At 33.0% G+C, this 12,729-nt stretch overlaps 1 protein-coding gene across 3 annotated transcripts in view; it reads right to left on the bottom strand.

Annotated features, from left to right (window-relative positions):
* LOC149476572 (glycerol kinase 3-like) overlaps nt 1-11,832 on the bottom strand; it is a 30,482-nt gene extending 18,650 nt beyond the window's left edge. For 2 of the 3 annotated variants that reach the window (XM_089711770.1, XM_089711768.1), the window contains exon 1: nt 6,132-6,292. In XM_089711770.1, the coding sequence (XP_089567896.1) occupies nt 6,132-6,141 (10 nt within the window). In that variant the 5' untranslated portion in view covers nt 6,142-6,292. Of the gene's footprint in view, nt 1-6,131; nt 6,293-11,648 lie in introns of those variants that run through there. The other variant, XM_089711769.1, reaches the window with a different exon arrangement.
* Nucleotides 11,833-12,729: the final 897 nt, after the last annotated feature.

Here is a 12,729-nt window from a genome sequence, read left to right as displayed (position 1 = left end):
TCCACCCGTAACATTAAGTTCCTATTTTACACAGTTAGGTACAATAATTACAACAGCATAGTAAAAAAACTCATCCTAATACGAAACTACGCATTCAAAAATGTTAGAAAAGAACCTTCGAGAAATTATACGAAAACCAAATTCAAAACAAACACATTTGGCATGCGAAACGCGTAAACAGTTACCAGTTACCACTTTCGGTCAAAGAACTTGTACTTATCAAACTAAATGCTCGATTAACATATTGAATTAATTGTCACTTATAATATTATGTACCACAAGAGCTTCAAAATTATCTGGTATTTTCCGATAGGTTCGTTGCAAACAAATGAAGGAGTCAAGTTTTTCAGGTTAAAAAATAACGAGCGCGAAGCGCGAATGATTTTTCCTGAAAAACTTGACGACTTGCCATTTTGATTTTCAACACTCCTTAAGCGTTGTTCTAGTATATATTTTATACAACTTTGTTCACAATTTTCTTGTAGTTTTCCATACATTATCAGAAGTCGGGTCAACATCATTGAAAGGCTTATCACTATCACGAGCTGTTACTGTGTTAATCTTAATCTTTTAATAAATTGTCTATTAAGAAATATTATGGCTTGACTTTGAATAGCAGATAAAAGTATTATGAAGATAATTGTATTACGAGATTGTGGCGATAATTTCCTTCAATTACCTACCCGTGTATAAGAATTCAATTGTTGGATACACCTGACTTATAATTAAAGTATTAACAGCTATATATAGTAATGATTATAAGACTGGTCGAATTACGGGATACATTTTGTTTCAGTCTTATTATTGTATTTATTGTTTTCCAGTTTTTATTGCAATAAATATTCTTATATGGATGATAAACATTATAAAGTTACAAAATAAACATATGAAGAACTAGATTTCCGCCCGCGGCTTCGCCCGCGTTTTCAAAGGAAAACCCGCATATTTCCCGTTCCCGTGGGATTTCCGGGATAAAACCTACCCTATGTGTTAATCCAAGTTACCCTCTATATGTGTGCTAAATTTTATTGTAATCGGTTCAGTAGTTTTTACGTGAAAGAGTAACAAACATCCATACATCCATACATCCTTACAAACTTTCGCCTTTATAATATATACTAGATTTCCGCCCGCGGCTTCGCCCGCGTTTGCAAAGGAAAACCCGCACAGTTCCCGCTCCCGTGGGATTTCCGGGATAAAAACTATCCTATGTGTTAATCCAAGTTACCCTCTATATGTGTGCTAAATTTCATTGTAATCGGTTCAGTAGTTTTTACGTGAAAGAGTAACAAACATCCATACATCCATACATCTATACATCCATACATCCTTACAAACTTTCGCCTTTATAATATGTATTAGATTAGATATTAGATTCGTTTATAGACTGTAACCTGTAACAAATTCATTTGAAACACGCTTTACCTCTCAAAGAGATCAAAAGATTCATAATGCGAACGCAAGGGAAAATATATTTCAAGGAAATATGTAAGGTAAGGAGCTTTTCTCTTACAAGATGTACCTAAATTGAGATAAAGAACTTTGTTGTGGAAACATCTTTTTTTGAAATGCAGTAAAGAGCTTTTGGCATTGTGCCATCTTTGATCTGTCAGATATGAGATAAGTTATAACTGGGTTGGAAGTTCACGGTTACAATGGCCTTTATTTTCTTAGGGGCATCTTTAATTATTATTATACCACCTGCACTTTTGTAGCACATTTGTAGATTATTAAAAACTAGCTTTCCGCCTGCGGCTTCGCCCGCGTTTTCAAAAAAAAACCCGCATAGTTCCCGTTCCCGTGGGATTTCCGGGATAAAACCTAGCCTATGTCACTCAGAAATGATGTAGCTTTCCAACAGTGAAAGAATTTTTCAAATCTGCCAAGTAGTTTCGGAGCCTATTCAATTCATACAAACAAACAAACAAAAAATCAAACCTTTCCTCTTTATAATATTTGTATAGATGTATAGATGAAAGGAGATCTATAATTAACTGTCTAGTCTCGTTTTATTTTATCCATTGTTTTCTTTTCGGGTTTACAGCTATATTCTTGTATCATGTGTATTCATGTTTCATCTCCCTACCCTTTCCTTAACGTCTCTCTTCCAAATTAAAAATAACTTACATCAATAAGACTTTTTTATGTAAGAAGTTTCTTATTCAGAATTAATGTCGTTCAAGTGTGTACAACTGCATATGCATTTTAATAAAAAATATTCAAATGTTTACACTTTGAATTGTATAAAATATAAATCTTTTACTCGATACTATAGCATTACATTTCTGCTACTTGGACATTTATTCAATAGCTAATAGAAGATGAATGCAAATAAAAGAAAATGCCATTATTCATAACCAATGCCGAAGGAAATATATTTTCCTGTTACACGCCGAGGGTCTGCCCCCACACAATGCTAGCAATAATTTATACTTATGTAACCTTTCCTTTTACTATTAATAATACTATTTTTCGCACGATTTACTTAAAATGTTTTAATCCGTACAAAGTAGCAAATATTTGTAATTAGTGAAAGTCACTTGTAAGTGACTTGCAATAATAATTGGACAAATTATATCTTTAATTAATGGATATTAATGAAGCTACTTTAATTGGATTATTGCTTTAGATTAGTTTCCAAAATCGGGCTAAATTATGGTAGATAAGGAAAATTACCATCTAGTATCCATGCAAACTTATAAATCTTTGCTAATTTCAAGAACTACTGTATATAATTATGGTGAAGCAAAAGCATCCGGCTCGAAGGACCAATGAAATGCATTTTGTGTTTAGCTATACCATTTATTTACGAAGGAAGGGAAACTAATATAATCCATTTGAGAGCAGACGAAGTTGCGTGGATCCTTTTATAAAAAAATATATATGTGTGCGCAAAATATGTAAGTAGAAAAGAGATAGTTAAGTCCTATACATATAGGTTTTGCCATTTGTAGGATAATTTTCTGATTATTGTTACACTAAGTTACTACAATTATTTAAATAATATTCACTTTGATTATTTATAATGTTTATATGAGTTTATATGTATCCTCCCAAAGATTACGATCCAGCTAAGCGATCCAGGGTACCAATAAAACAATACTTTTATATGATAGCGATATCATATCATTCTGTTTTAGCTATGTCATTGGCTTATCCGGATGATAAGCAAAGATCTGATTACTTGAATGACGAATAATAATAGATTACAACAAATATTAATTTACAATTACAAAATTATGCAGATAGATTAATACTTTAAGATTACCAATGTTGGGAGTTGATTTATACAATTTTGTTAATCTTAGATTCTTTTGTTTGCTTGTTGCTACATATTTTAAACCAAAAGGAGTCTCTTAAACATCTGATACTTCGAATTATGACTAAAAAAATAAGAGATAGGTATCTTAGCAGCTATTTTAGCTAATTACAATTTAGATTACCGAAAAAAGATTTTGCAGCAGTTTCTATAATCTATAGTTCTATTATACTTGTACTTGCATATTGTATTATTAATGTAATTAAAAATAATCATTTCTCAGTAGCAATATATGAAAATGTGAAACCGCCTGATTTAATATGACACAGTAATTATAATTAATCATCAAATTGCGTATTTCCTACTGAGAAGCGATTAATTTATCACTAATTGGGTGTCGTGGACTATGGAATCATGAAGATAGTGTTAATTACGTCTTCTTCGTTTAAGGAGTGATGTAATTAAATGTTTTTGTCATTTGTTACAGTTTAATTTGTCTCTACATTAAAATGTGTTCGTATGTACTTCGTACGTATTTTAGCATGACCCTTCTGCGTATTAGTTACTGTTATTATTTTTTTTAAGATGTGTCGAATCAATGTTACGTCACGATATATGAAGCTGAACCGCAGGTAGAGTTTTTGATCTTATAGAGAGGGCATAAGAAGTATACATATATAAGTATATATTGTTTCTTCTTGATACATGAAGACGTATAAAATAATACTACAGAAAACTATTAGAATTTGGAACTATGACCAAACATTTTGGCAGAGTTAAACTATGTACCTAGTTCTCTATCTGGTCGTTTATAAAACTTTATTTTCAATATTATGTTTGGTCTAGACTTTGTATACATTTCGATCAGTATCAATACGAAAACCTAATCAATGTACTGATAAAATTCCTCTATAGATATAATGATATCATTTATTATATAACTGTATTAAAGAATATTATGTATCTACCTATCTACTTAGAATTTTGATACAGCCGAACAATTTAAAAAAATTAAATGCGAAATTGATAATTTTTCATGTAGAAATGGTTAAACTAATATTTTTTAAATATAATAACCAATAGAAAGAAAGCTAGAACATTTAAAATATGGTATTAGAGTCAATTTACATTTTTATTAGAAACTGCTTTAATAAATTAGAAGAAATAACATTATGAGGACATAAGTAGAGCCGCGGGCGGAAAGCTAACTTTAAAGATAATATCCCTTCAACATTTAAAAATCTAGATCAATATAATCACTTATCTTGTTTGAATAAATACCATAAAGATAATTAAACATTTAATCTAGTAACTAAGTACAGTACTATATAAAATTATTCTGTAAAACGAATGCAAAACAAAATTCATTAGGCAATTTTATAATTATTTATATAGCAAACACGTACCGTACTAAGTCTAAGGTATCAATAAAATTCATTCTCATATATCAAGACCGCAGTAAAACCACAAGAATGAATATATACTACATTTCTCACTAACTCTTGACCGCGACTTTGCACGGATAATATTATTACGCACAGTACCGGCTTTAGGGCGCCAAATGTATTTGTTTTAGACGCCAAATGAACTGGGGCGTCAAAACGTAAAAGTTTCTGGATTGTACAAAATTAACTTTGTCTTTCTCTACCAATTTAATAAAGCCGACCAGAATTTTTTTGAACGCGCGACTAACAAAAGAACATTTCATACAAATACAAAATATAATTTTATCAAGTGTCATTGAATAAAAATCAAACTTTTCCTTAGGTACATTGGTTTATTCAGTATGATTTGCAAAAAAATAATTAATATCAAGTTTCAAACAAGGATATTCACGTCTTGCACCTTCCAAGGTCCAATAACATGATCCTACGTACTACGAATTATTGTCAACACTTTTTTTCATACAAAGGCATACTATTTGTATAATAACTACTAATTTGTGCCATTGGCATTAGTATATAATATACTAGATTTCCGCCCGCGGCTTCGCCCGCGTTTTCAAAGGAAAACCCGCATAGTTCCCGTTCCCGTGGGATTTCCGGGATAAAACCTATCCTATGTGTTAATCCAAGTTACCCTCTATATGTGTGCTAAATTTTATTGTAATCGGTTCAGTAGTTTTTACGTGAAAGAGTCACAAACATCCATACATCCATACATCCATACTTACATACTTTCGCCTTTATAATAGTATTAAGAAGTATTAAGATTATAGGTTAATGGCGTATTAAAACCTACTATTTTAAAGATAAGTATGTACTTGAATAAAATATTATAATATAGAATCCAGTATTATATTGGATTGTTTTATTGTTGATCAGTGTCTTTCTTTTACTCAAAATATCAATACTGTACTTATATTTATTATTTATATTAAAACAGGTGTCATTTTAATAAAAATTGATAAAAGATATATGTACATTGTACAGGCATACAATACTCTATTAATTATTTTTTTTACGAATTTTTATTATTTTATATTTGTTACTCTTTATTGATTACATTATATGATTTATTTAAATCTTTATGTTAATAACTACCTACGTTACAAATATCATTCTTACTGAAAATTTTAAAAATTTAATGGAAAGTAAGAAGGACACGTATTCAACATAAAATTTTATCGTTTCATTATTTTGTAGTGAAAAGCTAGTAAATTACATTGTACACAAATTGCAGACAATCTCAGATTTTTTTCCTATCTACTTATTTGAAATGTACCGCATAAAAATAAAACCATAATTATAGCTAAAACAACGAACCATAGATTATTTGTTACGGTTTATTACAGTAAGATAAGAGCATTTTCGGATTAATAAAAAAAAACAAAATTGTGGACAACCTGTGTTCATAAAAATCAATAACCTACCATCATCCATGTTTCCAAAAAATTCACCACACCTTCGTATGCAAATTAGAGAAAAAAAAACAAAATCAATTATTCACCCGCGCAGTTCTATCAAATTCAAATTTGGAATTTCGCAAAACGCGCGCTTTTCCGCGCTTGTCACGGTACACTGAGGAGGCGCGGCAAGGCACACCCGCGGCCCGCGACCCTTATCAACCTTGTATGACGTCGCGTGACGTCATCTACACGACGAGGGGCCTGCGCTGCGTAATCAACGGCGCCATTTTATTGGCCATTATTGCCCGCCAAAAATGATAAGCACAGATAATTATGAGCACCGGCCACCGAGATGTGTGAGCACCGTCATGTTATTATTATTATAAAGTTATTAAAATTATTTTTCTTAATTTATTGGGAACATTCAAAAAATAAAAATAAAACATTTTTATTTTCATCCTCTGGAAAACTGTTTACCGTACGGTACTCATATCTATCCTACTCATATAACAAACACGAAAGTTTGATTGAAGCTCTTTCACGCAAAATCACCTGATTGGATATATGTAAATGAAAATGGTACAAATACTATAATCTAGTCCAGAAAAAAGAACTAATTTTTTCCGGGTATCAGGCGCATGACGCAGATTCCAACTAACTTCCAACACATGTTGAGTTCACGTATTTACATTAATTTTAATGATAGCTAAAAAAATTCATTCATTCAATTGTTATTCAAAATCATATTAATAATTACGTACACACCGTATTACACACACCCTCACGCCTCATTTCACTTCATAGTAAACAACTATTGCGACAACCCGGTCAACGTTTTAATTATTCAATCGAATGTAAATATTTTACAACGTCAAGACAACGTCTATCCAAATTCCAAACAAGACATGACCGACCACGAAATAACAAAGTAAAACTGTAAACATCGTTATAGATTTCCGCAGGACAGTCTTTCGAAAATATTGTGTTAAATTAAAACTAAATGTAACGGATCACAGTATTTTTCACTCCCGCAAGTTTCATTATAATTTTTGCAATCTCACGGCGACAAAATATTTTTAAAAAGCAATTTTTTATTGTTTTTACTTTTTAACATGGGCATTGCCATGGTGAGGCAGGGTGGCTCTGGCCTCTGACCTGGAAGGTACCTAACCAAATCTAACAAAACTAAATTATCTATGTACTAACTACAATACTTATCCGTAAGAAAATTCACACTCGGAAGTCGTCAGTCGACACAAAAAATGCGACCAAAATACAGTAAGTAGTATTTTATATTTTTGCCCCACCCCAAGCCCATGGCTAGCTACGCCCATGGTTTTTAATTAACAATTATTATCACCTACCCAACTGTCTGTAAAATGTCTGAAACGTCGGATTATTTATTATAATAAATTAGGACAAGCTTATTCTTTCAAACCGTTCAATTTGTAAATAAATAAGCAACGCGAACGTTACATAATAAAATTTAACAATTAACTTTCATCACAACAGAAGCGACCTTACTCACTATAAAATCTACTAATCTTTACACGCAAAGTATCGATACACCGCTATTTTCCCTACTCTCCTTTGAATATGTACAGAAATAAGCAAAATTTACTGTACCATTTATACTATACTGGCGTTTAAGAACCCTCTTCATAGCACTCATTCACAAATCACTTACAACTAAAACAAAACTAAACTGGCCGGCGATGTGCAGGTGGGACATCGTCACAATGACACTTAAAAATAGCCCTACACGTACCTATCTTATGACCGATAGTAATTTTGAGCACTAATTAATGGATATGTCAATTCTATTCTCTTCATTTGGCATTGTTATGCAAGTTATTTTAATTGCGTGACGACAATATGTCGCTTCCTTTATACCTAAATAGGTAAGTTAGAAACGTGGTATGGCTTCAAGGATTCTGTAATTTTGAGTATAATAGACCGGGAGATACTGACACAAAATTTCGAGTCATTTGTAACAGGATGGCGATTTTTCCGACGAGTTCGACTAACGCCCACGCGACTAACCCACCGGTACCAGCGTTCACACCATCATTTTTCTTTTTGTCATTGCGTACTAAGACCCCTGTAGAACCGCCATCCTGTTACAAATGACTCGAAATTTTGTGTCAGTATCTCCCGGTCTATAATGAGAAAAACAATGAGACTGACCAATTTTTAAATACATATATGGGTGCGTCAACCTTTCAGGACGGCTCTGAAATGCGAATTTCATAGGCCCTCTTCACCATGGGTGCAGGGGCGGATTTCCCTATAAGCCGAGTAGGCCCGGGCCTATGGCGGCAAAATTTGCTCTTTTTTTACGCAACTGGCGTACGCGCATACTCAAGAATGTGTCCATATCCAGCATCTCGCGAAAAAATTTACAAGTATGGCAATTACGATCATTAGAATTGTTGCTCTTCCTCACAGGGGGGGGTCAATCTTTCATTGGCCTAGGCCAACGTATCAAATCCGCCCCTGGATAGGCGAGCAAATGCAATCACGATAGTGTAGACCTATATTGTGAACACATTCGATTTCAAATATTATGTTTATGCCAGTGTTTTTTTTTATAGTAGAGTTGGAAAACGAGCATGTGGATTGCCTGGTGGGAAGCAAATCCACAGCCCATAAGCATCTACAGATGTATCCGAAGATGTGTTGCCGAATGCCGATTTTTTAAGGTATTGGTAGGCTCTCTTTTTAAATGCCTCGATCGATATCAGAGGCACTTGAAAATGAACATTCTACGTAAGTACCCCTGATTTAAAAATACCCTTTTTAAAATCTCAATGTTAACGTACGAAGCACAACTCATAATTATACACAGTTGTAATAATTATAAAATTTGCAACACACATTTATACATATTTAACTCGTAAAATTAGACAGGCGTGCTTTAAAAATTTTGTCAAAACACGTGACTACCGCATTGTGAACTTGACTCTTGGATGTTCGCCAAATGTTATAATGTTATACTGTGGGTAATAGACATTCGTTAAAAATTGCATAATATGTGAATTTCATGTATTGCCAATTCAATTGAATTTATGTTTACTTTTTTGCTTAGTGTATATATGCACTGTAGATATCTACAGAATATAATAATCTTTTTATTTACTACATAATCGTATAATAACGTCATTATATAATATTTAAATATACATAAATAATGTATTTACTTACAGATATACGATACGGAAACCTTTATAGGTCACTTGATCCATGTTTCATTATTTGGGCCATTGATATCTACTCCACTCCCTATATTAATATTAACTTTTAATAAAAGTAATTGAAGATTTTTTTCCGAACGCGATTTATTTTTCGTTATAATCCGATATTAATTTGTTAAGTTTTAAACAAAGCAGGCGTGGCCGCGGACGAAAAGCATATAAATCCGATTAAAAGTTAAGTAAATTCCTAAAGGTCTATTGTCTATAATCGGGTGTAAAATCAAACTTGCGAAATTCAATAGTTTCACAAACCTACTAGTATCATATTATTTAAAGATTTATACCTAAAAAGACATAGGTACATCGCGAGTCATATATTATAATATACAAAGGAGCGTAATAATATTTACTAAAGGAAGCCCCGTTTCAAATTTCCAATATCCTGTCAGATCCAATAAACTCGACTATACGAAAATTCGATTAAGGCCGGGACTCCACCAAAGCGGAGACGAGACGAGCGGAGAGATGTTTTTTAAACAACCAATAGAATTGAGTTATTGACACGTCTCCTCTCCGCTCAGCTTCAGTGGAGATCGCTGTGCGGAGATGTGTAATATTTGTATGTCGCGATGGAAGCGGAGATGTGAGCTGTGCGCGGACGACGCGCAGTGGAGACGAGAGATGTGAGCGGCGTGCAGTGAGCGATATCACCCTCCCCCCTCTCGCCCGCTAGCAACCCGCAGAACCCCGCGCGAACCCCGAAACATCTCTTCTCGCACAGCACACAGCACACCGCACACATCTCCGCTTTGGTGGAGTCCCGCGAGCTGAAAAACATCTCTTCTCGCACAGCACACAGCACACCGCACACATCTCTGCTTTGGTGGAGTCCCGGCCTAACATTCAGACCTCACTGATCAGAGGTTTGCTTATAGGTATTCAAGTAATATTTGGAGACAAAGGACAGTTTCTATTATTTTATTTACTAGCAGACATTCTGCCCTATTGCCCCTTTTTCGTGTTCTCTCTCCATAAGAATTGAGCCGCTCTCAGATTTAAAGCACATTTGTCAATTCAATATTGTTATTATCAATATTATATATAGATATTTCTTTCTCACATTGTTCACAAAATTAAAAATAATGTATGAAGGCAAAAAACTTTATAGTTTATACTAGGCTTTTAGCAGCACCTTGGAGCTGTTTCAGAACAATATTATTATTTAGAGCTTATTTTGAGTAACTTTTTATTACAATTTTTTACAGAAGTATTAGACATACCACAATAAAAGAATTACAAAAAGGTTTGACCACAATATAGCCCAAAAATGTGATTGAACGACACAAATAGAATATGTTAATAACATTAAGGGCTGATTTTTCAATTCTTGGATAAAACTTATTCATCTAATAATGTATAAAACTACCATTTTAAAAACGTATTCTAATTGCCCGTATTTGACAGTTTACGTGACGTTTTAATATTATTGTGTAATACTTTATTAGACGGATAAGTTTTAACCGAGCATCGAAAAATCGGCCCTAATTTACATTATTTAAATGATAAAAAATAAGTTTAAAGTTCACAATTACATAGATAAGCCCTTAACCAACTAATTATTGTTCTTTGTAATAATAATTGGTACTTTTCCATTCTTGTTATTTTAATAAATTTTAATGCCTGTCCTATATATAATTAAAATGGCTGATTGTTTTACTAGTCACTTGATAGTTAAAGTGGCTCACAGTTGGTGAAGCATCATCAAACAAAGTCACTTTCTCTGTCCCTATATCCCTATGTATGCTTAAATCTTTAAAACTACTCAATGGATTTTGATGTGGCTTTTTTAAAAGATAGACTGATTGAAGAGGACGGCTTTTATGTATAATTTTAATATTTACAGCTTGCAAAGCCGCTTATCTAAGTCTATGTTATATCTAGCTTATCTAAGTGGGTAAATTTAATAAGAAATAGGGATTCTAATGTTCTATAGGCCCAGGATATGAAATTTTAATTAAAGTTTTGTGTAATGATTTAAAAAGAAATAAAATTACTATATTGTCCAGCCTAGCTATTATTATGGCTAATATAAGAAATATCTTCGATGTTATGCAGCTTGATTGGTTTTTTCTAAATTTGTTAAGTATCTGATATTGTCGATCGATAGTGCATAAAATAAAATTATTATTTATGTGCTAATATATAATGAATGTTATAAAAGTATGCACTTTTTTAAATTTTAGCTTTTATTACCTAACAGAATTTTACTATGTAAATGTATGTAAAGGAATAGGAAGAACAAGGATAATTATATAAAAAAGGAAAATAAAAAGAAATTATAACTTACCGTTTATAAACCTTCCCAGGAAATTGAAAAACTCAATATCACCAAATAATTAATATTATCGCATAATTATGTCAGTCCACGCATTTATTTCATAATACACAAGTTCTATTTAAAATTTCCTAGCAAAAGAAAAATTGACACTCCATCGAAAGTGCCCGTGCCCGGTCTGCAACTGTCAAGTGTCATGTCATTACTCATTACTCATTGTCCATTGGTCATGCCATGCTGTCAGAATATCTATAATAGTACTAGTATATATTATATATATATATTACTAGCGGTCCGCCCCGGCTTCGCCCGTGGTACATGTTTACGTTTTCTCTACATAAGAACCATCCTCGTACTTCAAGGAATATAATAAAAAAAGAATTATCGAAATCGGTTCAGCCGTTCTCGAGTTATGCGCTTACCAACACATTTTGCGATTCATTTTTATATATAAGATAGTAATAATGCATATTGACATATTGATTACAACGCAACTTGATGATCAGTTTCAAGCAAGAAGCATATATAGACCGGGAGATACTGACACAAAATTTCGAGTCATTTGTAACAGGATGGTGGTTCTACAGGGGTCTTAGTATGCAATGACAAAAAGAAAAACGATGGTGTGAACACTGGTACCGGCGGCTTAGTCGCGTGGGCGTTAGTCGAACTCGTCGTAAAAATAGCGAAAGTCAAACGATTTGTAACACAAAAATTTTAGAATTTACCGATAGCCCATAAAAAAGAAGTAGGCGGTAGTGTCATGCCATACTTTTCCGGTGTGACTTACAGCTCGCCATACCGACGCGAATGTGTTGATTTAAAAAAAACAATTCAACCATTTGTACCAGGCTAACTTTTGCACAGGTAACCATCGTCGTGCAGCCATTTACGAAAATCACCGTATGTACAAAGTATGGTATACCATACTTTTCGGACGATTCCAAAAGAATTTAAACATTAATGAGGTTATTGCTAAGTGCTAACTCTATGAATATTTTTTTTTTTAACACTGAAGGACAACAGTTTCAAGCAAGAAGCATATATAGACCGGGAGATACTGACACAAAATTTCGAGTCATTTGTAACAGGA

The sequence above is a fragment of the Colias philodice genome, chromosome 27, assembly GCF_061535455.1.
Source record: "Colias philodice isolate Cphi_HAF_F1 chromosome 27, ilColPhil1 Martin Lab GWU primary, whole genome shotgun sequence".
NCBI classification, from domain to species: domain Eukaryota; kingdom Metazoa; phylum Arthropoda; class Insecta; order Lepidoptera; family Pieridae; genus Colias; species Colias philodice.
Note: the sequence above shows the minus strand (reverse complement) of the source record. Positions and strands in the feature narration are given on the sequence as shown.